This window comes from Malurus melanocephalus, unplaced genomic scaffold (genome assembly GCF_030028575.1).
Source record: "Malurus melanocephalus ecotype Western Australia unplaced genomic scaffold, MMel_1.1 scaffold_35, whole genome shotgun sequence".
NCBI lineage: Eukaryota > Metazoa > Chordata > Aves > Passeriformes > Maluridae > Malurus > Malurus melanocephalus.
Genome location: NW_026623267.1, coordinates 1,269,982 through 1,292,132, shown reverse-complemented (window position 1 = coordinate 1,292,132; position 22,151 = coordinate 1,269,982). Strand labels below are relative to the sequence as shown.

Sequence of the window (22,151 nt, the reverse complement as noted above, 5' to 3'; positions counted from 1 at the left end):
TTGGTGGAACAGCTCAGAATGATCTGTGCACCAGCTGGAGCTAGGCAGGATGATAGCAATCACTGAAAATATTGCACACATGGTTTCACCAGGATACCCTAATGAAAGCAAACTTTATCACAGAGAAACAGCTGATAGTTATTCTATGGTTTATTAGGAAAGTCCAAGTTTTAATAATTTTTCTAAAGAAAACTGGGCAGAACATATTGATGTGGTAGCTAAAAAAAAAGCATCGCATTATAAATACAATATCTGAAGGAATGTGATAATCTGGAATTTTATTTTAGGGATGCTGATGTAGTCATCTCAATGAGGCTATTTTATTGTTGTAACTAAGTTGTAAAGTTATCTGCCAAAAAATACATTTATATTTAGAGAAAAAAAAATGAAAACTGTGCACACAAGTTTTAATCCACATGTGGGTCAGTAATGCCCCTACACTGKAAACTGCTAAGTATTCTAGGCCCCAACAGCAGACAGATCACCTTTGAATCAACCCTAACCTCAAGTTACCTTGAGATTAAACTGCATTTTTATTCTATACTCACGTTGGGTTCATTATAAGTCGACGGAAGAAGTAAGTCCAGGTGATATAATCCATTGCATCCTGCTTGGATGTAATAGTTCCAGCAGCAATTTCAGCATTCAAGTGGTCAGCCAGCACCTCTAACAAGCTGAAGAACAGGAAACAAAAGGATTTAGTTGATGTTACAATCACAAAGACAGGTAATATATTTTGTAGACTTGTCCATTAAAAGGTTTATTASTTTTAATGAGAAAATATTATATATTTATCTTCCGGTAAAAGAGAAGAGGGGAAGAAGGGGCAATGTAATTGCAAGGTCAGTCACCTTCTTTACATGAGAGTGGAATGAAGTTAAAATTACTTTTTGATTGGACCAAGAATGCACAAGTTTAAGTCATTCATGGAACATATTCAGMTGGAGCTACTCAGTGGTAACTTCTGAATATTGTATGTTGACCATATGATCATGCTGATTTAATCCAATAGAGAATCATATGGAAAGACAAACAGGAAATGAAACAGTGGCAATAGCTCAGCTAATACTTGACAAATACTTCAGGGCTATTAAAATTACATCAAAACTACTTCCCCCAGATTTCGCCTCATCTTCATCCAAGGTAAAAAAAAACAGGAAAAAAGAAAAAAAAGAAAAAAAAAAGAAAAAAGAAAAAAGAAAAAAGAAAAAAGAAAAGCAGCTACTTTTACCCAGAAGATCTAAACTCAGAAACAGAATAATAAAAGCAGTTTAAAATGATTCTTATAAAGTAAAATACTCAGTCATCAAACAGAACAAAGACCTCCATTAGGGTATCTAATGAGATCATGCCTGGCTAGAGTTCAATCAGAGAATAGCAAATATCCATAAGGTTCAGGATATTTTTTCTTGAATTATATCCCTTTTCTCCTCCCAATGTTCTTTTCCTGTTGCTAAAAGTAAAGAATAATTTGGCATGAGTAGCTGTTTTACTGCTCTGTACTGATGTCTGTACTCTTCTAAGGGTCAAAACTGCAGACATTCTACACAGATTGTCCAACAGAAACTGGACAGATGATTCAATAGTTATTCCACAGTAACAGAATTCTGGCATTTCTCTTGTTCCTAATGTACTATTTCAGGCCCATGATCAGGGAAAGCACAAGGAATGTTATGAGTTGAGTACTCAAGTCTTACAACAAATATGTAAACAATGGCTTTCAGAAAAACTGTTAATTAAAAAAAAAGTTTTCTTTTACCAATAGGAAACACTACACAAAGCTGATAAATCTGCTCTTTGGTAAAACAGATGGGAAAACATTCCAAAACTACCCCCTGCCCCCCCCCCCCCCCAAAAAAAAAAAAACCCAAAACAAAACAACCAGTTTATCTCTAAAGATATGAAAACTCTTACTTGAAACACTCGATCATAGAAGAGACCTAGACAAACCTGAATTAATTGGTACACAACCTACAGAGAACTCAACAAGACTGTTATTAATATAACAATGTGACTCTTCCCCTGCAAACGTACCAAATATTATTTTTTGATAACAAAAGATGGAATATATCAGAACTAAAAAATAAATATATACACACAAATGGAGCTACTGGTAACACAGAATATTTATAGTCTTCCAAATATGAACAAAGGTGTGATTACTACTGTTATATGGAAGGTATGATTTTCTTATTCAGAAACACCACTTCCCAATGAAGGGAGAGATTTCTTAGTCTATGCTAATGCTATGCAGTCTGGATATGTCATCAACATTTTAATCACACCACTCTTTTCACTTATTAGCTATCATTTTGAAGAAGTTAAACTCCTAGCCTTTTGTGCTAAGTGCAATTTTTATGTTAAAAAAGTGTGGTTTCCTAAGGAAATGAAGTGTATATTTCCATGTTCTTTGTTTGCAAAAATTGTATGTGTCTGTGCACCACAAAAATTAACTTTCAAATACACCAGACCATTTTGACTACATTTCAAGGGTGAATTGCACTCTCAAACTCCAACAAATTTCCTGAACAGATAAAGGTCCCATTATCACTTACRTTGAGGCATAAAGTTTCCTTAGGAGAACAATACTGTGAATTCTTTGTCACTGAGAAAAGCTTTCAGTAATGTTCATGCTTTATTGGATGTCTGAGCATTCCTCCATGAAACATTCCTCTACAGGAGACCAGTGTAACTAGTTGGGCTTTTCACTGAACAACTAAGAATATTAAAAATATCAAATGCTGGACAGCAAACCTTGCATCAGCTAGGTTCCAAGAGGCTRTAAAAAGGTGGTGTTTCTACATTTSTGACAAAAATACTGCAATTCTATAGGGAAAGCTATGTATTACGAAGAGTTTGAACAATGTACAGTTATGTTTGAACTTTCTGAGATTTTCAAGAATATATCTATAATGATACAAATATTCTATGTAAAAAGTGCTAGAAACTCACCTTGTTTTTTTCCTATTAGTAACTTGTCACAGAATTTCAAAGAGGGGTCTGAGGATCATGGACAGTTGTCCTAAACACTGCCCTTGAAGAACAGTTTGTGTTTTCACRTGTCTGAGACAACACCCAGAAACAGAGAGGCATTTGTAGCATTACCTGGGAATGGACTGATGAGCTCATCAGTGCCTCAAAACTCATGGRAGAAAGGAATTTTCTGCATAAAGATGGGTAATTTCTTTTTGCAATTTACCTTCCTCTTGACCCCAGTGTTTAGGAGATATCAGCACAGGAATTTTATTTCCTTTTCCTCTATCCCTCATTTATTGTATTGCTTATAGTTCTGATTGCTTTATCTTTACCTTGATTCCACTGGGAAAGGTTCATAAAGGAATTTTTTGTAGAAGTCTTTCTTAATATCATGAACTAGAATGACAGCTTTTCCTTGGTCATCAAACTGTGGTCTGCCAGCACGCCCCATCATCTGAAGCACATCTGCCAAAGAGACAATAATGTATAAACCAAATATTTTTTTTGATGCATAAATATAAATGTATTTATGTCAGTATAATGTACAATACAGGTTTTTTTGATTACTTTGGCCTGGTATGGTCTATTGTCTTTGGCATATCTAATTTTTTTTCTATCTCAGATAAAGTTATGATGAAGTTCTTTCTGTCAGAGACTAGGTTCCTACATACTTAAAAGACCACCTATTGCAACAGAACCCAAGCTTTCATATAATATGAATTAATTCAACTCTCCTTCCATTCCACAGCTATCCCTCATTTGATCACATGCAATTAAAGATGATGGGTAAGAGAACTTATGAAAGCTATAATGACAATTAGTCTATCATTTCCTAATTTTTGAATGTTTGATTTCACACTTATAAAAAAGTTCTTGATATTGGCTTTTCTGCTAGATATGCTTTCCTAGGCTTTAAGTATTTTAGACATAAAATGCTAATTTTATAATATATATATTATCATTTATAATTAATGAACGCTATGACACTTACCACCCAAACAAGATATATTAGTTATTAGCACTACAGTAGAAATGGTTTTGTATTTTATGTTGTCCCTACATCACATCACAATACACCGATTTAAAAGCTGGCTCAAAGCTTACTTCTACTACTCCACCTACACACTATTGTAAATACTAATTAATGATTTCTATAAGCATTGAAAATACTAATTTAGGCAAAACATGCTCAATTTGCTACCTGGTCACAAGGATAAGTATGCCTATCATCTATTTATTTGTCTTCTCTTCATTTGAGAAGTGTATCTGCATAAGTTGTTTTGTGTCTCATTCAACAGAGCTCTGAATCCTTTCTGGTATAACTCCAAATGCTATTTAACTTAGAAGAAACAATGGAAAGCAATTTGTTAGGTTTTACATCTTTATTTTAAAAGTTTTTATATTTTGCATATTCCCTATGAGCTGTATCACACCTGCCCAACATGTGGCTTGCAGCACCTGAGATGCTGAAAAGAGATTTCTTTGCGTTGAGAATTAGGAARCTTTTGGCCCAAAGCTCCGTTGGGACAGGAAAATCCAGAAAGCAAAGAATGGGATACAGCAATTGACCATGACAGCTCAATGGTGAGTTTTTAGTAATACATTTCACTTGTGTACTGACTTGTGTACAGACAGCAATGTTTTTAATCAGTTTTTTGCTTTTGTTAGTTTAGGAGTGACATTAAGATGAAAAATGAAACTGGTTTAAATCTGCTGCTTCTTAAYAGGTATGTGCACAGGAGGGTGATGAAACAAATTCTTGCTTTTCTATGTGGTGAACTAAATTGTGCATAATACCATATAGGAAATGGATTTACCAAAAATGTCAGGAAATTATTTTTGCCAATATCCACTATGTAATTATCCAAACCCAATATTTTCTTTACTTTACTTTTTATATGTTGCTTGGCTGTTTTTAATCACTGGACTAAACTCTTGAAATGTTAAATATGATCCAACTGGCTGACCAAATAAATGACTGTTAACTGAGAAAAAGCCCTCCCTGAAACCTCTGACTTCATGCAAAGTGAATAATTTCTTGCTTATTTTGAAATTGCTGAAGACTCCAGAGTGATTTATTCTGCCCTCAGCTGCTTCCTTGGAGCCAAATGCTTTCCTGACACAGAAAGGTAACTTCAGTAGGGAGAAGTAATTTTACTTACTTATTACTTCAGTAATATCATGATGGAACAGCAAAGGCATAATTTGAAGGCAGCATTAAAGACAGTATTGTGGAACTTTTGGAAGTATTTCAGAAAGAAATTAATGACATTTTCATTTTATTGCTCCGGCAAAACTGTACTACCTATTCACAGAAGTTCCAGATGCATAAATATACTCGAGAAAGTTAAAAATAAAAATGCTTTAGGCAAACCACACCACATGTTTCTTCATAAAATAAGGAATCTGCATTTTCTGTTGCAGTGCAGACAACAAAATCTGAATGCTTCCGTCACAGATGGTGGTATTCCTTCCACCCCCTCCCTCACCYCAAGTCTTATTGAAAATTCAAGAATTGAACAATACCCAGTGTTGAAGTTACCTGAATTTAAAAAGGCAGCGTAGAGTGRAAGTATCAACATACCCTAAGGCCTTTGTACAAACATATATAACAGATCTCTGAAACAGCATAGTAAGTCTGCACTGTTTATTCAGTTTCTGATTTCTTTTAAAGATATTATTTTCTTTATTACTGATTTCTGACACTGCCACAGATCCAATGTAAAATTTAAGATTTCTGTTGATTTCTTTCCTTGCCACTTTTCCTCATTCAGTAATAAAGCCAAACATCGCCGTTCTTCCAGTCAGCACGAGCGCGATACGACTTCGCTGCAGAGACTGTTTTCACTAAGTTCACATCAGCCAAAGGCTTTCACAAAATACAAGTGTGCATGGCTAAGATCCCAGGCCAGACCAGAATCTTTGAGCAAGAGAGCTGCTCTGGAAATTGATCCCAAGTTTCCTGCAGAGCACTAACCACTATATTAAGCTCTATGACGGGTTACTTGAAGAAGTAACCCCTGTAGTATTTTCAGTTTGAGCTTTTTACATTACTAAACTTCTCTTGCTGAAAAGACAGTGCCTGGCTGAAAAGATGAGAGCTCTCTATTTACCTAACAAATACCCTTTAGATTGTCTTTAGGTGTACACATCGCTAGGGTAGTACAGGAATATTTAATAAAAAACTTTCTCTTGTGAAAGGGAAAACGGAAAGGAAACCTGGAGTAAATTTAGCCTGTCCTCATTCTTCAAACTTAGTACCATCCAGACAAATATTCTCCCTGTCTGAACTCTGAAGAAAGTTCACTTTCTTAAGCTTGTCGAAAACTGCAGAACAGTTAATGAAAACTGGAGTTTACCAAAGCCAGACGGCAATGAAATCAAGCTAGAAATCAAGCTGTAACAAGCTAGAAATTCAAATATTTAGTTTGGCTGCTTATTTCTGAAGTACCCCTAATAACACTGAAGATACCAGGCCAGTTAAGGTTTTCTGTTTACTACCAAGTGACTATATATACATTTTATTTTCTCATACATGTRCAATTCAACTGTTTGTGTTTCAAACCATGGCTAAGTTTACTGCTAAAAATTTGTTTCTATTTAGAAAAGGTTAAAAAAGTGAAAAAAAAAAATTGCATGCTTGAAAACTTCCTTTTATACGATTAAATAGTTAGATACGGCTTTATATTGTCCCTTCAATTGTTTAATGTCTRTTTTGGGTGATACACATTAAAGGAATTTAGCATGACAAAAGATTTGCAAAACAGAAACATTTTCATTGTTGCATTAAATCTTGAGAGTTCTCTTACAACTTGCATTAAATAAAGCAACAAACTCTTACCTCATCTCTCCTAGTCTTTATCCAAATTCAGTAGTGATCAGTTACTAAATAATTCATATCATTTGCATATACTTGAAATATGTTTCAGCATATGAACATTTCCATAATTTATTGGAGTACCTGTAATGGGATAATCCACGTAACGCCTTGTTTTTCCATCATAGTATTCTGTTCCTTTAACAATTACTAAATGAGCTGGAAAATTTACACCCCAAGCTAATGTGCTTGTGGCAATAAGAACCTAAGACAAAAAGAAAGATTAATGAGGTATATGTAACAAAAAGTCAACTTTTAAAATTCCATGCAAAACTCATTATGGCAGGATTCAAAAAAAACCACATGTACCTGGATTTTGCAGTTCACAAACAATTCTTCCACAGTTTTCCTGTCCCTTTCATGCAGACCTGCATGGTGCATTCCGATTCCAAAAGCAAGTGTCAGCTTCAGATTTGAATCTCTAACTGTGACTATAATGTCATTCATCTGTAACAGAAAGAATAATTGCATGCTTTAAAATAGATTGATCAGAAATTTTAAACTCTTAGGTTTCTTATCTCTTTTTGTTTTTGTAGCAAGAAACATTTGCTTAATGCTGTTTATATAAGCAGGGAAACAGCCTTCTTCAGTCTCTGAAAAGACTGGTTTTGTCTAAAAAAATAAAACTATATAACAATGGGGGTGGAATATAAAATGCACATGACTTTATTGACATGCTAAGTAACACAGACAAGGAAATGAAAATGCTGAAAATATCTTGACAGGTCTGGCAAATACTGTGCATTCTGTTCTGTGTTTGTTTAATGCAATCCCTAGTATCAAAGGGGTTAGAACTGGTATAAAAACATAGCAAATCCCTACAACCAGTAACATAATAACAGTCATGAAAAAAAATTTGGCTCTCTCTAATGCCTTTGAACAGATAGGCAGCTCCTCAGTTTGATAATTTTTCAATTATTATTCATCAAGAAAGCTTCCTATTCACATGCTGAAATGCAAATTAATTTGAATTTTTTGAGTGTGAGTTTGTAATTTATAGACTCAAACCCTGTAGAGAAATGCAACATCTATTAAGTGTGTTCACTTAAAACTTTTAGAAGCCCAGATAAATAGCTATTTTTATTACTATTACCAATTTTTTTCAAATCTGATGTCAGTGACTACTTGGARTAATTTTCACTAGTATMATTTTAACTATCTTTCTTGCCTACATGTACAAGTCACAAATTTGATAATAAGCTTATTTAGTTTTGTAGATGACCTCTATGAAAAGCCTCTTTGTAATAACAAACAAAACTGTCTTGTTAAGTGATTCTATCCTTCAAAATTATTTTTATTGTTTTATTTCAGAGGTMATTTATTGTTTTATGTGATTTTAATATAATTATAGCCAGGAACTTTTAAATTTATGCTCTTATTAGTGGTTTCCTGGTGCCACCAGCAGTGGCACGACGATATTGCATACTTAGGGCAGCATCATTCATGGTCACGGGAGGTATAACCAAGGTTAGAGAAAAAATTATAGCACAAAACAAATCAGTGTAAATGAATAATTTGGACATAGTGTTCAGCCTCATCTYAAGCTAAGTTCTCCAAAGTACTTAGATATGATACTTGTATGACTACAGTGATATCTTGACTTCTGATGTTCAAAATTGTAACCTCTCTRTATATTTCTTGTGTTTTGTAATTCTCAGACCTTAACACGAGTAAAATGATTCAYATACCTAAACTCAAGTAACATGTTGCTACTATTATAAAAAGAATCCTTAAAAGGTACAGAAATGCCAGACAATGTCACAGTTCATATGGAGGATTTTAAAACAAACAAACAAACCAACAAACAATGCAKGTTTTGTAAATCAATCAATTTTGTCAGAAAGTGCAAATTGCAAAGCATTTAAAAAGTCTATTTGTTGAAGTAATCTTGACTAACGGAACTACAACTGATAGCAGTAACAGAGAAACCAATTAAAAAAAAATTGTTCAAGTTTTGAGAGATCAGTTAATTTCATTTGCCAATGGAAGTTGCTAAACTTTATTTCCTCTCAAATGCAGTTGCCTGGATGTTCCTGTGAGTCTCCTGTACCATAAGACACGCATCAGTTTGTTGTATAAACYGATCTAGCACATATAAAAGAAAAGGGTGCTTACAGAAGAAAAGAGTGAAAGGGTCTATAAAACACTGAAAAGAAAGGGAGCAGAAAGAAAAAGACCCCAATGAATTGAGAAGTGAAGAGGGGATAAATCCATTTAGGAAAGGGAAGCAAGAAGAGGGGTAGATAAGTTGAAGAGAGTAAAGAGCTGAATGAAAGGAGGATATGTTAAAGGATAAAGTTTATCTATCTAGATACAATCAGCAAACCTTTGATTTCTCTAGTCAAATGCAGACATGTGACTGCAGTGTAGACAACATGAAATATGACCCATCTTAAAGAGTTTTTCTCCTAAGACTAAAAAACTATCTGGATAAAATGGGAACATATACTATTTTCTCTACAATTATGACCATCAACATAMARTACYAAAAATATTATCAAACCTATTAATGACTTTTTTAGTATGGGTTTATTAATTGGTACTAGTACTGCATATGTTCTTTATGCTATGTACATACTTTGAGAAATATATGTATATATGTATATATTTAAAAGAAAATTAAGATGAAAAAAGAAGAAAACAAAATTGGCAAATATGTGAAAAGTAAACAAACAAAAAAAAATTTACACTTTACTCAGTTTCTGCATTCAAGAATTGACAAAAGATACAAGCAAAGATAAAAGATAATTGCTGAATTATTTTCCTCTCCCCACCAAGAACCAGCACCTTATGATAGTTATATCTTTAACATAAAGGAATGAGCCAATTCCARAGACATTTATTCCATTATTCACATCAAAAGAACACGATATTGGGAAAATAATGACTCTAAACTCCCTTTTCCTCTAGAAAGGGATCAAATTAGCTGATTGGGATTACTCTACAGTGATTAGATTGCTCCTTCAGCACATTTGCTTTTACAGTGGGAGCTACTTCCAGTACAGAACCTGAGCTRAACCTTTCTGCCATATAGTTGCCAGCATAAAATGTCCTGAGTTCACACTGCTGGGAATTTATTCAAAGATGTTCTTCTTGCWTTTACAATCAGTGGTGGTTATTTTTTCCCCCTCTGACTTGTATTACAGCGGCGGCCTGTGGTGCTGTTAGTCATACCTGCAAAGCAGTGTAATTTACCACAGGAAAACTAAAGAACCCTTAGCAGGAGCACTGGCACAYGTACTGCTATCCTGTCATTTTAGCAGCAGGGAATCCTAGTCATTTTTAGCTGACCCCTCACTTTCACATAAATCACTGTAATAAACATAACTGTTTTATCCATAGGCACAAGCCAAGGCTTCAAATTCTCATGACAATTTATTAAAAAAATATAACTCCCTCATGTCAGTGTAGTGTAAGATTATTATAAATTTCTATTAAGAAACAACAGCACAATTAATAGGTTCATTAACCAGAAACAGACGCAGCACTGTGACTATAAAACAAATCTAACATTTCTGCATTGTTATGACTCAATTACTATTTATCTTTCTGAAAACAACTGTAATGTTGTTTTGCTCATAGAAGAGCAAATGAAATATATTTTATCTTAACAACAGAAAAAAACATATTAAAATAATATAAGGAAATATGCATCATATTGGCATTAAAAAACCCTTTACAACACTAAGGCAGRGAATCTTAAAAGCCAGGAGAGATTTTTTGCTGGACTCAAAGACAGGCAGAATCAGGCCCACGCAGAAAGGTTTTGCTATTCCTAAGTTTTTTTTTTGTTTGTTTTGTCGTTTGTTTTTTTTTTTTTTTTTTTAATGAAGAAAGAAAAATATCTCCTGTAAACCAATTTGGGAATCTAGCAGCATTGCAAAATATTTATTCTGAAAAATAAACTTTATTTCTACATTTTCTATTCTAATTTCCGAACAAGCTAGATTTTTCTCAAACTACTAAGTAGTCGTTTTCTTTGTTCCTGCACATATGTAAACTGTTGAACCATTTACTTTAAGCTAATAGAACTTTTTTTTTTTTTATTTTTTTTTTATGTAAACTGTTGAACCATTTACTTTAAGCTAATAGAACTTTTTTTTTTTTTATATTTTAAATTTATTATAGTTAAAAAGCTTTTGTAGAAAGATAGGATTCCATTTAAGCAGATACATTACCCTGTGCCTGAAATACATTCCAGTCAGAGTATAATTCAGCAAGTTGATGACAATGCTGGCTCCAAAAGAAAGGAGGAGACCAGATTGGACAAGAATGAGCTAACAGATTGTGCAGCCCAATTCTGTCCCTTTGAGTGTGATATATTGTTTCAAGATGCTAAAACCCCATACTTTCTCAAAGCATATCTGTTGTGCTGGTTTTCCCATTTTCACAGAATCSTCATTATTAGTACTCTCTACTCTTTTCAAAGCACGTCAGACTCAGACCATATGCCACTGAATAATGCTTATCAATTGTCTAAAATGCCCAATAGAAGAAAGATCTGCCAAACAAAAGAATCGTGAAAGTTATGAAGTCTTTTACAAAAATAATTACATATTTCACATCTGCTACAGATGTTAAGTGAAATAAAAACATCTCCTTGTTATAACTAAATGTTAATTTTTATGACACACTTTTGTGTCATAAAACCAACATCTTGTAGAAGGAAGTTGAACTCCTATAATGAGTAAAACACTTAAGAGAAATAATTCTTGGGTACCATCCTGATCTTTAAAGGCAGAAAAAATAATAATCTTACAAAATTATTTTTGATGAAGAGTTGGCTTATACTTCAGAACTATCCCACACAGAACAAGATGCCTAAAACAACTCAAATAAAATTATTTAAGGAACATTTTAAAATGTGGTTTAAACAGTTCACATATATTATTAAATTGTATTTCACAATACATAATAATACATGAAAGCATAATCATATATCAAAACACTTAACACTAAAATACACATTTAAATGGCAGCTGTTCATGACACAGACCAGATTAATCTATTCCTGTTTTATAGCACAACGTTATTTCAAAACATTAACATGGAGATAATAGGTTGTTTGATGTAAAGGTTAAAGAAGGAAAAGCCATCTTTTGTCTTTCCAGGAATTCTTAGGATTTTTTTGTTAGTTTCGGGTTTTTTGTTTGTTTGTCTTTATTAACAATGCAAACCAGAACTATTGGTAAAATTTAATTCACATTCATGYCTATGTCTATGTGCATTACCACACAGTGTACAAACACACATTTACTAATCCATAATTAGTGCAGAAATGTTTATACACTCACAAGTCTAAAATGGCAAAATCAGTATGGGTTTGATTAATTCTTTTGGAGTCAATGAATGTCCTTCCTGCAAGGGCCCTTGAATCTGGTGGAAGCAAACTATTGCTTGATGTGGATGCTCTTGGATATTATTGTAGGTATGCTTGTGCTAAAGGATATTAGTTATTTCTAGAGGTTCCATAAAGAACAGTCTTAACAAGATACAGATGGCAAAATGATGCACAAAGCAGAATGCAAAAATCATTTTGGATAAAGTTAAAACTAGGTATGCTGGCACATTTCTTTTCCCTCCTTGCACTGTAAATATAAAAAAAAAATAAATTCAAGTATCTGGACAGGGAATAAATTTTCTAAAGAAACCCCGCCAAACAAGTAAGAAAACACCCTGCTTGTCTGCTGGTGAGAACTGCATTTTAACTTCAAACAATAAACCATAAATACTACTTTTGTACTTTTGTTTTAGGTTAAAAACAAAAAGCTGTAAAAACATTAGAGAAAAATAAATAAACTGAAAACTTGATTCTAATAAATTATGTTGTAAAAAGATTGCAACACTCTCTGCCACCGCAGATGTAGATGCAATTTCTGACAGAGAAGGACTCGGTCCTCTTTAGTCAGCTCCTAATGTAGAACAGTATAAGTGATCTTACCCAAGCTGACCATCAGAAACTGGTGGCACTGTTTCTAAAAGGACAATCTGAGCTATCGTCCCTTTTAACAAGATAAGCCATGGGTCACAGGCTTGAACAGTCCTGGCTGACAAGTCCAAATTAGAATTTTAGCTAGGAAGTATTTATTTAAAAATGTTCTAATGTTTATACAAAAAACCCAGGGTAAGCAAAATGTTTTCTTTTTCCATGGGCATGCTGGCATCAAAGAACAAGAAAAGAAATGAAGAACTACTCTATTTACAGATGCAATCTCCTTTTTGAGATGCACTGCCCATTCACATTTCTGTYCTGATGCACCTGTGCCTCAAAAGTATAACCAAGACAATTTTGCAGAGTGAGGTCTAATGAAGAGCCCTTGCTATTATTGGAGATGGCAAAGAAGACAGACTTCTGCTGCTGCTTCTTCACTCTTGGGTGAAAAATAAACTCAGTCCTGGAGCATATTGTAAGAAGGATAAAGAGCTCATTTTGGAATGTGTAAGGACAACACACCTTCCAGAAAAATTAAAAAAAAAACATCTCTAAGACTCTAAAGGTAGCTATTCTTTTTTCTTGTAGAGATTGCCCACTGAAATTCTGGGCAGACTGTAGCAGTCTTTTTAAATCCTGAAGAATGTCTGCATGTGCATTGGAAAATGTAGGGGTGAGCTTTAAAGCATCGGCTACAAATCATGGTAAGCAAGGTATGTCGAAATCCTTAGAGGCTTCCTTGCTCAGACTAAAGTATATGCAATAAATGAGATCTTTGAGTGGTCATTTCTTCACAAAAAGCATGCACATAGCCTGAATCTTARTTGGATTGAATCAATTAAAGAAATTTAAGTATTGCAGTGCAGCAACAGGTCCAGCAGAACTGGGAGACTGACCACCAGCAGAAACAGCAATTTTCATYAAGCACTGGCCAATTTTGTGAAGACTGACTGCTGTGGCAGCTTTCTGAACACCTTTCAGCTTTCTGAATACTGTAATGGCTATGAGCCAAAACCTACACATTAAATTCAAAGAAAGCCAGGAAGAACCATTCCCAAAACCTAATGGAGCTGCCTATAACATATATATTTTTCAGTAGATGCGTGTATAACAAAATTCCTTCTCKACTATAATTCAGCTGCACCTGTCAGATACTGACTCCTTTGARGGAAAGAACACCTTGTATGATTCCTCCATGATCCAGGCATGYTCTTATCTGCTTTGGTGACATTTGAAGGGTTGTTTCTATATATGACACTTATACACACAAATATGTACTCCAGAAGGTTCATACAAGTTCGTGTCATTCAAAATACAACTGATAGATATATTGCCTGAATCTGATATTTGGATATGGGTGGCAAAAACAGAAGTGGATTTGCCTGTTATCTGAGAGTACTGTAAAAAGCAACCTGAAAGTGAATAAGATAAAAAAAAAATCAAATTCATCACAAGCTTCAAACTAGAGATGGGTTTAYCACAGGGAGAATCTCTACAAGAGATGATGAGGGAGGTTAAGATGGTGACACAGCTGATAACAAAAATCCAGTATTGGTCTCTGCTRTATTCCAATCTCTCCCCCACAAGGCCTGAATCTCTCTGATACCTTCACAGAGAATAACACAGGAAAAACACTTTTAATGGCCATAAGAATCTGTYTCTTCCTCAATATCAGCCCTTTAGAAGCTATTATTTTACAGCATTTCAAAAAGCCTTATGAAATCTACCCACTGGGAAACTAACATAAACAGATGAACTTTCAGCCAACATGTAGCAACCCAWTTACAGCATTAAATAAAAATAACTAATGAGTTCTTAGAGAAATCTTATGTTGGCCAAAATTAATATTATACAAATAAGGCCAACTGAAGAAAAATGTCAAGGTCTTGCTACTTGCTTACAGCTTGCTAACTTTGTATACACCCATGAAAAATCTCATATATCTCAAAATACTTCACAATTAAGAATTACAACTATTTTGAGACTAAAGTAATTTGTCTGTAAGTCCCCCTAAAGGAACAGTGGCTGGAAAAAAAAAAAAAAAACCCAAAAAAAGCAAATGTGAAAAACTGAAAGGAAAAATAAATTGGTGTTTAAAAGGCAACAACAATTTAATTCTTCTAACTGGTCCATTTTTATCCCATATRGAATTGAGAAACACTTGAAATTTTTGGACAAGGGTTTAAGACATGGAATTGCTAGTAGAAAATATTTGCTAGCTCYACTTTTCAAACTTAAAAATGTTACAGCAATATGAAGAGAATTTTGTCTATTTCACCTAATTTAAGCCTGAGCTTAATATTGCTTGAGGTTAATTTTTTTAAAATTAAAACCTCCCTAAATTATGATTAGGTTTTATTATTATTAGGTCATTATTAAAGAATTAGGCCAGACATACAATATGTATGTAGCACTACCAGAGTTTTGTCCTTTGCTTCAATGTCAAATGAAACTCAGGCTAATCATGCTCATTTAAAACACAAAACTRCAAACTAGTCCCATAATTACCCAAAGAAATGTCCACTTGAAATTGTGGGTACTTCAAACAGAATTGTGTTCTGCATAATAGTGGTAAGATATAACAATCTAGAACTTAATCCTCAGTCTTTCACATTTACGTAATCAGGACTGAGTTACTTGGTAGGTATCTCATGCTCCAAACATTCAGCTTATTAATTCAAATACAAATCAAATGCAAATGTTATTAAACTAATAAATGCAAAGTCTGCTTGTCCTTGTTGGCTCCTGTTTTAAAACCTTCAGAGGCTTATTCTGAAACATGAAATTCAAAGACTTCTAATAGAAAACCCTTTTCCAGCAAGTGAAGAAGCTTCAGTTAGAATTCTTTTTGGAATAGCAGGGGCTCCCAGGACATGGGAAACTGTTCATATTAATGCAAGTCATTTAGGGTAAGCTGCCTGTTGCATATTCTAATTGTAGGTGAGATTATACAGTAAACCAGCACAAGGTACTGGTGTACTCAAGTAAGTTATAATAACTTGGAAATGAAATGTTTCCATTTGGTTCATGAAAACATTAAATAGAGGTTACACAGCTAAAAAAGCACCATCAAGCTCAGATATGCTTTAGTACTAGTAGTTTATCAGCCAACCCATTTTCTATCTTAAAATCCATCCAAAACTGGAAGAATACAGATTTTATGCTTTATCTCTGAAAAAATCACATTTTATTTTTTGGTAAAGAGCACACACAAAACATATAATCTAGAAACTTAAGACTTTTTGGCATATAGTATTTACAATTGTGTAACCACTGATAAAACTGGTGAAATATAAATAGTCATACAGTMTTCAACTTGGATTTTTTATTTATGTTTCCTGCATTTTGCYRTTTTGGCCCTAAATTATCACAGAAWTTCCTAATAGAAGATTTGCAAGAATTAGAAAAAGTTTCCAAAACCTAGAAAATCTGAATATCAACGAAAAAAACCTGTTTTGCAGTAGCAAYATACTATAATCAGGACCATMATTGCAGAAGGACATAAATAATACTCTGTTCAGAGCAGGTGCTGAACTGAGCGAATTAAATATAATCTGCTAYACAGTTTGAAGAATGCAGATAAAAGAGAATATTAAATGGTTATTTATTATTTAGCCATCATTCGTGTGCTGCAGTAAACAAAAGAAGATTTTAAAAAAGAGAAATGCAATTAAAAATTCTATTGCTTGAAAAAAAAWAAGAAATAAACCTTTACTCTAGCATTGTTTAGCATCTGTTTGACTTGATATGCAAGACTGAACCAYTGCCAAATGCTTGGAGCTGGAGTCTATCTTATCTATCTATCTATCTATCTATGAATATAGATGAATGCATCAATATACGTGGGTTCTACTCACACAGATATATATGCATATACATAATGCATCCTATGAAAACCATGATTTTTCCCCTAAAACACTGAAAGAGTTTTGGTTTAGATTTCAGCTCAACATCTMTATGTCACAGATGTCCAGCTGTAAACTTTAGAGAGCACTAGCCCTCTTTCTTTTAGTCTTTGTCTTATCTTGGTATCAAAGACTTGCACCATGTGATATATGYTGTCTGGGACCATGGAAGTAGCATTAATAAGAGATATGCAGGAAAAAACAAAGATAAAAGAGTTTGTGTTCTGAAGTTCAGCTCTTGCACAGACGCCTCTGCAGCCTTAATGCTGACACTACTTTTAATACACACGGAAATTTAGCATATGCAGAACTCTTTCAAGATCAACCCTCAAATGACTCTTTTGTTTTGTTTTGTTTTTTTTAACAAATATCAGTGAAATAGAAGCACAAATAAGGAAGGTGAAATGATTCTACCTCTCTTTCATCCATCTTCAGCCATTGTTTGGGATCATCCTCAGTGGCTAGGAAAGCTATGAGATCTAAGGCRGTAAGCCTTGTCTGACGTCTGGATGACACAAAAATAAGAACAGGCTTGGCTGGAGAATGACTTCGAATTGCTGTTGAGCAAAAACAGAATTTGAGAATTAGACCTTCTAACAACAAAAATTAAGAGTTTCTTTTTGCAATCCCATGACAGCTGATGGGTCCCTCTGCAGAGGCCATACAGGCATGCCTACTGAATCTCTATTCTCTATTCCATCCAATTGCTGAGTTGGATGGATACAACTGAGGTGAGAATGCAGTACCTCTGAACCAAAGACCATAAAACTACACTTAGCTGAGTCTYAGCCAATTTTCCCTGCTACTTCAGTGATCACTGTAAGCTGATTAAGAGAACCACTTAAAAATCCCAACAAAACAGCACAAAACTTGGACAAGYTTTCCAGACTTCAAAGCTTGCAAATTTCTCTGTCTCAGCCTAATAATTATGTTTATGTTTTTTTTCTACACGATTGGGGTTTATTATCTCAGAYTAAGTGCCATGAAGATGTAAAATCTGCTGACTCAGAGCTCAAACTGCATAAACTCATGTCAGCCTACAAAAGATCACTTCAATCTACCAATATCAGAAAAGGCAAAAAAAGTAGGAAGTGACTTTTCAATAATTGCTGTGCAAGTGGGCATTACAGTACTAGAGAACTTTTCTGTGTTTACTAATTAGTCTGATATATTTAACCAGTTATGATATACTTAAACCAATTACGAGATATTTAAACCAATTAAGTTTTAGGACTTTTTTAAAAAGATTTTTTTCTTGCTCAGCCCATCTTTGGAAAGTTTCAGATTGTGGTGAAATTTTTATAGTCTCAGGAATAAGTATTGCCATGAAAATGCTAAAATAACCTTGACTGTATCATGTCAAACAAGTGGGGAACAGAGCTTTCAATAAATCATATTTATACAGATTTTCTAACATCAACAAGCACTAGAAGCATGAACAGGTGTACCTAGAATTTCAAATACTCTCTCTAAASCACTTATAAATCCATTTGTGTGTTTTGTCATGTAATTCTCGTTCAAGCAACTAAATTCATGCATTGTTAATTTTTGAAAACTACTTCATACTGCCCACCAGCACATATTGTTCCCCAGCCTGTGAATACTACCCAGCATGTGTTCCTGCATATACACACACACATAGCAGTTGTGAAATTATTGAAATAATTCATGTGCATTTGTATCTTACAACTATGTATGCCAATATATCTATATATTTTAAAAGCCTAGCATCTAATGGATTTTTCTTGCTTCAGGAACAGGTGTGGCAGAATAGCCCAAGACAGATTTATTGTTCATTAGTGTTTTTGTACAATGCTCTTGTGGAGGTGTAAATAATCCGAGCTGTCAAGATTGGTCTCTAGTCCACAATCAATACTTTGCTTCTGTCATAAGGCTAATTAAAGCAGCTAAAAAGTCCCCTCACAAATGTCGCCTCACAATCAACGGCAGTTCACATCACAAAATTTATTTTGGAGGTTATTTTTAATTGATATAATAAATATTCCTCATGCAACCAAAAAACAAAACATGTTCAAATAAAATACYGGAGAGCTTTTCTTAAATCTATACTGCTTGCCAGCTTGGTTAAGAATAAAAATTGGAAACAGAAGCATATCTGGATGCACTACAAATTTTGAATTTTATGGTTATTGCTTTGAAACTAGAATTATAGGAGGTTAGCCTGACTTGCAACTTCTGTTCACAATTTTTTTTAATGCTTACATGCAGTGGTCCATATGAAAATACCTCAGCAGATTAAAAATATGAATGGTTTTATTGCTTTCTAAATTTCAAATATTTTTACACAAATATTTCTTTCTGGTGTGAAACACTAAGAGAAAACACATTTTATTTCCCCTTCACTAGCACTAATTTTATTCTTCTGTTCTAAATACATTACATTCCTCTGTTACATGTTGCATTTGCAGTGCACTTTAYGTTTCAGACAAATAGCTTTGGGCCATTAGCAGAGCAGATTCCCCCAATGCATGCCAAGAGAACATGCACTAACACATGTTGCAAACGTGCTGCAAAGGAACTGTGTAAAGTCCCCTTTCCTTTTCCAGAAAGGAGGGGAAGGTCAGGAGCTGGTTGCTTACCCTGRAATGCAGGTTTGTTCATGCTGGCCATGCGAGGACAGTAATGCTGCCCAGGGAAGCCCTGAATGTGCACCTCCAGAGGAACCGGGCGCACCGACGGACGGAAGTTGAACAGACCCATCTGCAAGAGAATATTTTTTTCAAGTTTAACCTTGAATTGTCTTATAAACAGCTATTTCTGCAGGACAGATACACACCCATTTTCTAAAACTTTTTTTAATACCTGATTAATGTTTAGCCAGTCAGCAAGGTCTCTGGCATTTGCTAAAGCAGTGGATAAACCAACTACTCTTACAGGCTTCTCTGTGTGAGATGAGATRAAGTTTGTCCGAGACACGATGACTTCCAATACTGGGCCTCTCTCATCCCCTAGTAAATGAAAAGTCAATTGAAAAACAGAGAAAAAGAAAAGGTTCAGATGTCAAAAGGTACATTCACAAGTACCAACACACTTCTTCAAATTTAGCAATGATTCTGATCAAAAGCAGAGAAACATGCTCACCTAGAAGATGGATCTCATCTATGATAAGAATGGCAACTTTCTGAACATAGCTTCTGTTCTGCCAGCTTCTGCTGACACCATCCCACTTCTCTGGGGTAGTAACAATCAGGTCAGCTTGGGCAATAGCTTTCATATCAGGAGTCACATCTCCTGTCAACTCTACAACCCTGTAATCAAGAAGGACARTGGCCTGGCTTTACAAAGGTTTAAAACATCTTAATGCTCAAATATTTACTCCTTACCTTCGATTCTTAAAAGAGGAAAGAAACAAAAGTGAACAAAGTAATTTTGCTTCTTGTCAGATACATTTAACAGGATTTTCAAAATTGTTTAAACCTGTCTCTTTATTTTCCTAGCAAATGCCACACAAATACCAAATACAGATCGCTGGCAAAACCATATGAAAAGGACAAATATGAGTCCCAGATAATGGTTGGTTCTTCAAAATGAAGATAACATAATGCTGGTATGATGTAATGTGAATCATAACATCCTGTCACAGACAAGATGAAAGCTTTCTAGAAGGCTACCAAGTTGCTGCCTGCTGTTCTGCACAGATCTCTGGTTTGAATAATGAGGCCAAACTGCAGTGTTTATTGCATTTGCTGGTGAAGGTCCATTAAGACTGGTGCAAAAATTAGCCTAAGATTACTTTTTGAAGAAGAYTAGCAGAGTTTTTCCAATTGTTTGCAGCATTTGTGATGATCCACCAWTTTAGATGGATTCATTTCAATGGATTTTTGACATTTTAATGACACTCTACATCCAGTTGAATTTCTAACAAAAATTTCTGAAAGTAATGTGTATATTCTGTTCAAGATTTTAGTCACAAGTAATTGTAAATTTCAAAGATAAATATTATCATAACATATTTTATCTCATTGCTGTGTTAACAGGAATGTTACTGGCAATTTCATRTACACAGAGCAGCATGTCTTTCTCTTGCAGTGTGCTTTGAGCTTRATTTAGGAAAAAGGCTCTATTTAGAAATGGCAAAGGCCCTAAATTATGCATCCTATGSATAAAAATTTTACTCCAGGAAACTATAATTTTGGAAAGCATCAACATGAATGATATAGATCACAAAGTAATATCTCCCAACACCTGAGAAGATAACCAGGAAATTAATATTACCAAGGAATAAAATTATATCAATTTATATATGAAGGACAAGGTGTAACTACTATCAAACAGTTCATGCAAGTCCTATATGTTCTTTAGAGCTTAAGTTTCTAATGAAAACCTATTTTAACTTACATTTTCAATTTCCAAGGATATTGTGGAGTGAAATCTGCCCTTCATATTTTTTTATACTGGCGAGCAATGAGAATTAAAATAGCTGGGTATCAAAATGTATCCATTTTCCTAGTTTTGATTTTGATCTCTCATAACATTTTTGATCTTACTTTTGAACTATCACTACAGTGACTATCRACAGAACTTTTCAAGTATTAGAAATTTGAAGGACAATATAAAGCCAACCCCCTTTTTGAAATACTCGTAAGTATTTTGTAGATTTTATTCATACTTGAGGAGCTGTTCTTTTGCTTCTCATTTCTCTGATTAGGTAAGGAGAAACATACTTTTTACCAAGCTTTTCTTCAATCCTAACTTTCCAGTCCTCAATCCTCTCACGGACGAGTGCTTTTAGGGGTGCAATATACACTGCCTGCAAAAGAAAAGTCACAAAAGTAGAAGTTAGACAAGAAACCTTTATTAAAGTGTACCTACAACACATAGTATTTSTGAGATTTGAGCATACTCATAATCTATAAAATAAATAAGGTCTGASTCCCTTAAATGACCTACAACAGGATTATATTTAAAACAAAMATGCTTGAAATGCTTGAAAATACTCTTARTTTCCTGAGCAATTAATAAGCAAATAAATTCAGATAAAGAATAATTTCTTGAARTTGAAGCATTTCTCAGATTTTACAAAATCAAAACCCTCTTACGTAAACAATGAGGTTTTTTTGTTATGACTATAAAATATGCACATGAACATTCTGGAACAGAAATAATATGAATTTCTAGCAAGCAATATCTTACCTGATTTCTAGTTATGTCATTAAATTATTCAAACATTATCAATTAAATAAAAAAGCTGATTATTTGAAGCAAAATGTCACAATATTTTTCTCAAAGCCTGCAGTGCAGWGGGGAATATGCTCATATGCAAAAACAATATGGTTAAAAATTCTAAAGCTTTTGAACATGAAGAAACTGCTACATGAAGAATTCACATACATTTTAAAAATATATAGCCAGGCTTTCAGCTTTATTAAAACCTCAAAGATACATTCCTTTGAGAGCTGGCTATTTTGTGTGTCTCACAGACAAGTTGAAAGTGTGTGAG

General features: G+C 34.1%; 1 protein-coding gene across 1 annotated transcript in view; it reads right to left on the bottom strand.

Moving 5' to 3' along the window:
- Positions 1 to 22,151, bottom strand: part of ASCC3 (activating signal cointegrator 1 complex subunit 3) — a 232,247-nt gene that overhangs the window by 48,947 nt on the left and 161,149 nt on the right. The window contains exons 25-33 of the mRNA XM_057364088.1: positions 21,376 to 21,461; positions 19,793 to 19,959; positions 19,514 to 19,659; positions 19,291 to 19,411; positions 17,105 to 17,247; positions 7,163 to 7,300; positions 6,938 to 7,058; positions 3,309 to 3,441; positions 549 to 674 (exon numbers count right to left, since the gene is read on the bottom strand). Of these exons, the coding sequence (XP_057220071.1) occupies positions 549 to 674; positions 3,309 to 3,441; positions 6,938 to 7,058; positions 7,163 to 7,300; positions 17,105 to 17,247; positions 19,291 to 19,411; positions 19,514 to 19,659; positions 19,793 to 19,959; positions 21,376 to 21,461 (1,181 nt within the window). The remainder of the gene's footprint in view (positions 1 to 548; positions 675 to 3,308; positions 3,442 to 6,937; positions 7,059 to 7,162; positions 7,301 to 17,104; positions 17,248 to 19,290; positions 19,412 to 19,513; positions 19,660 to 19,792; positions 19,960 to 21,375; positions 21,462 to 22,151) is intronic.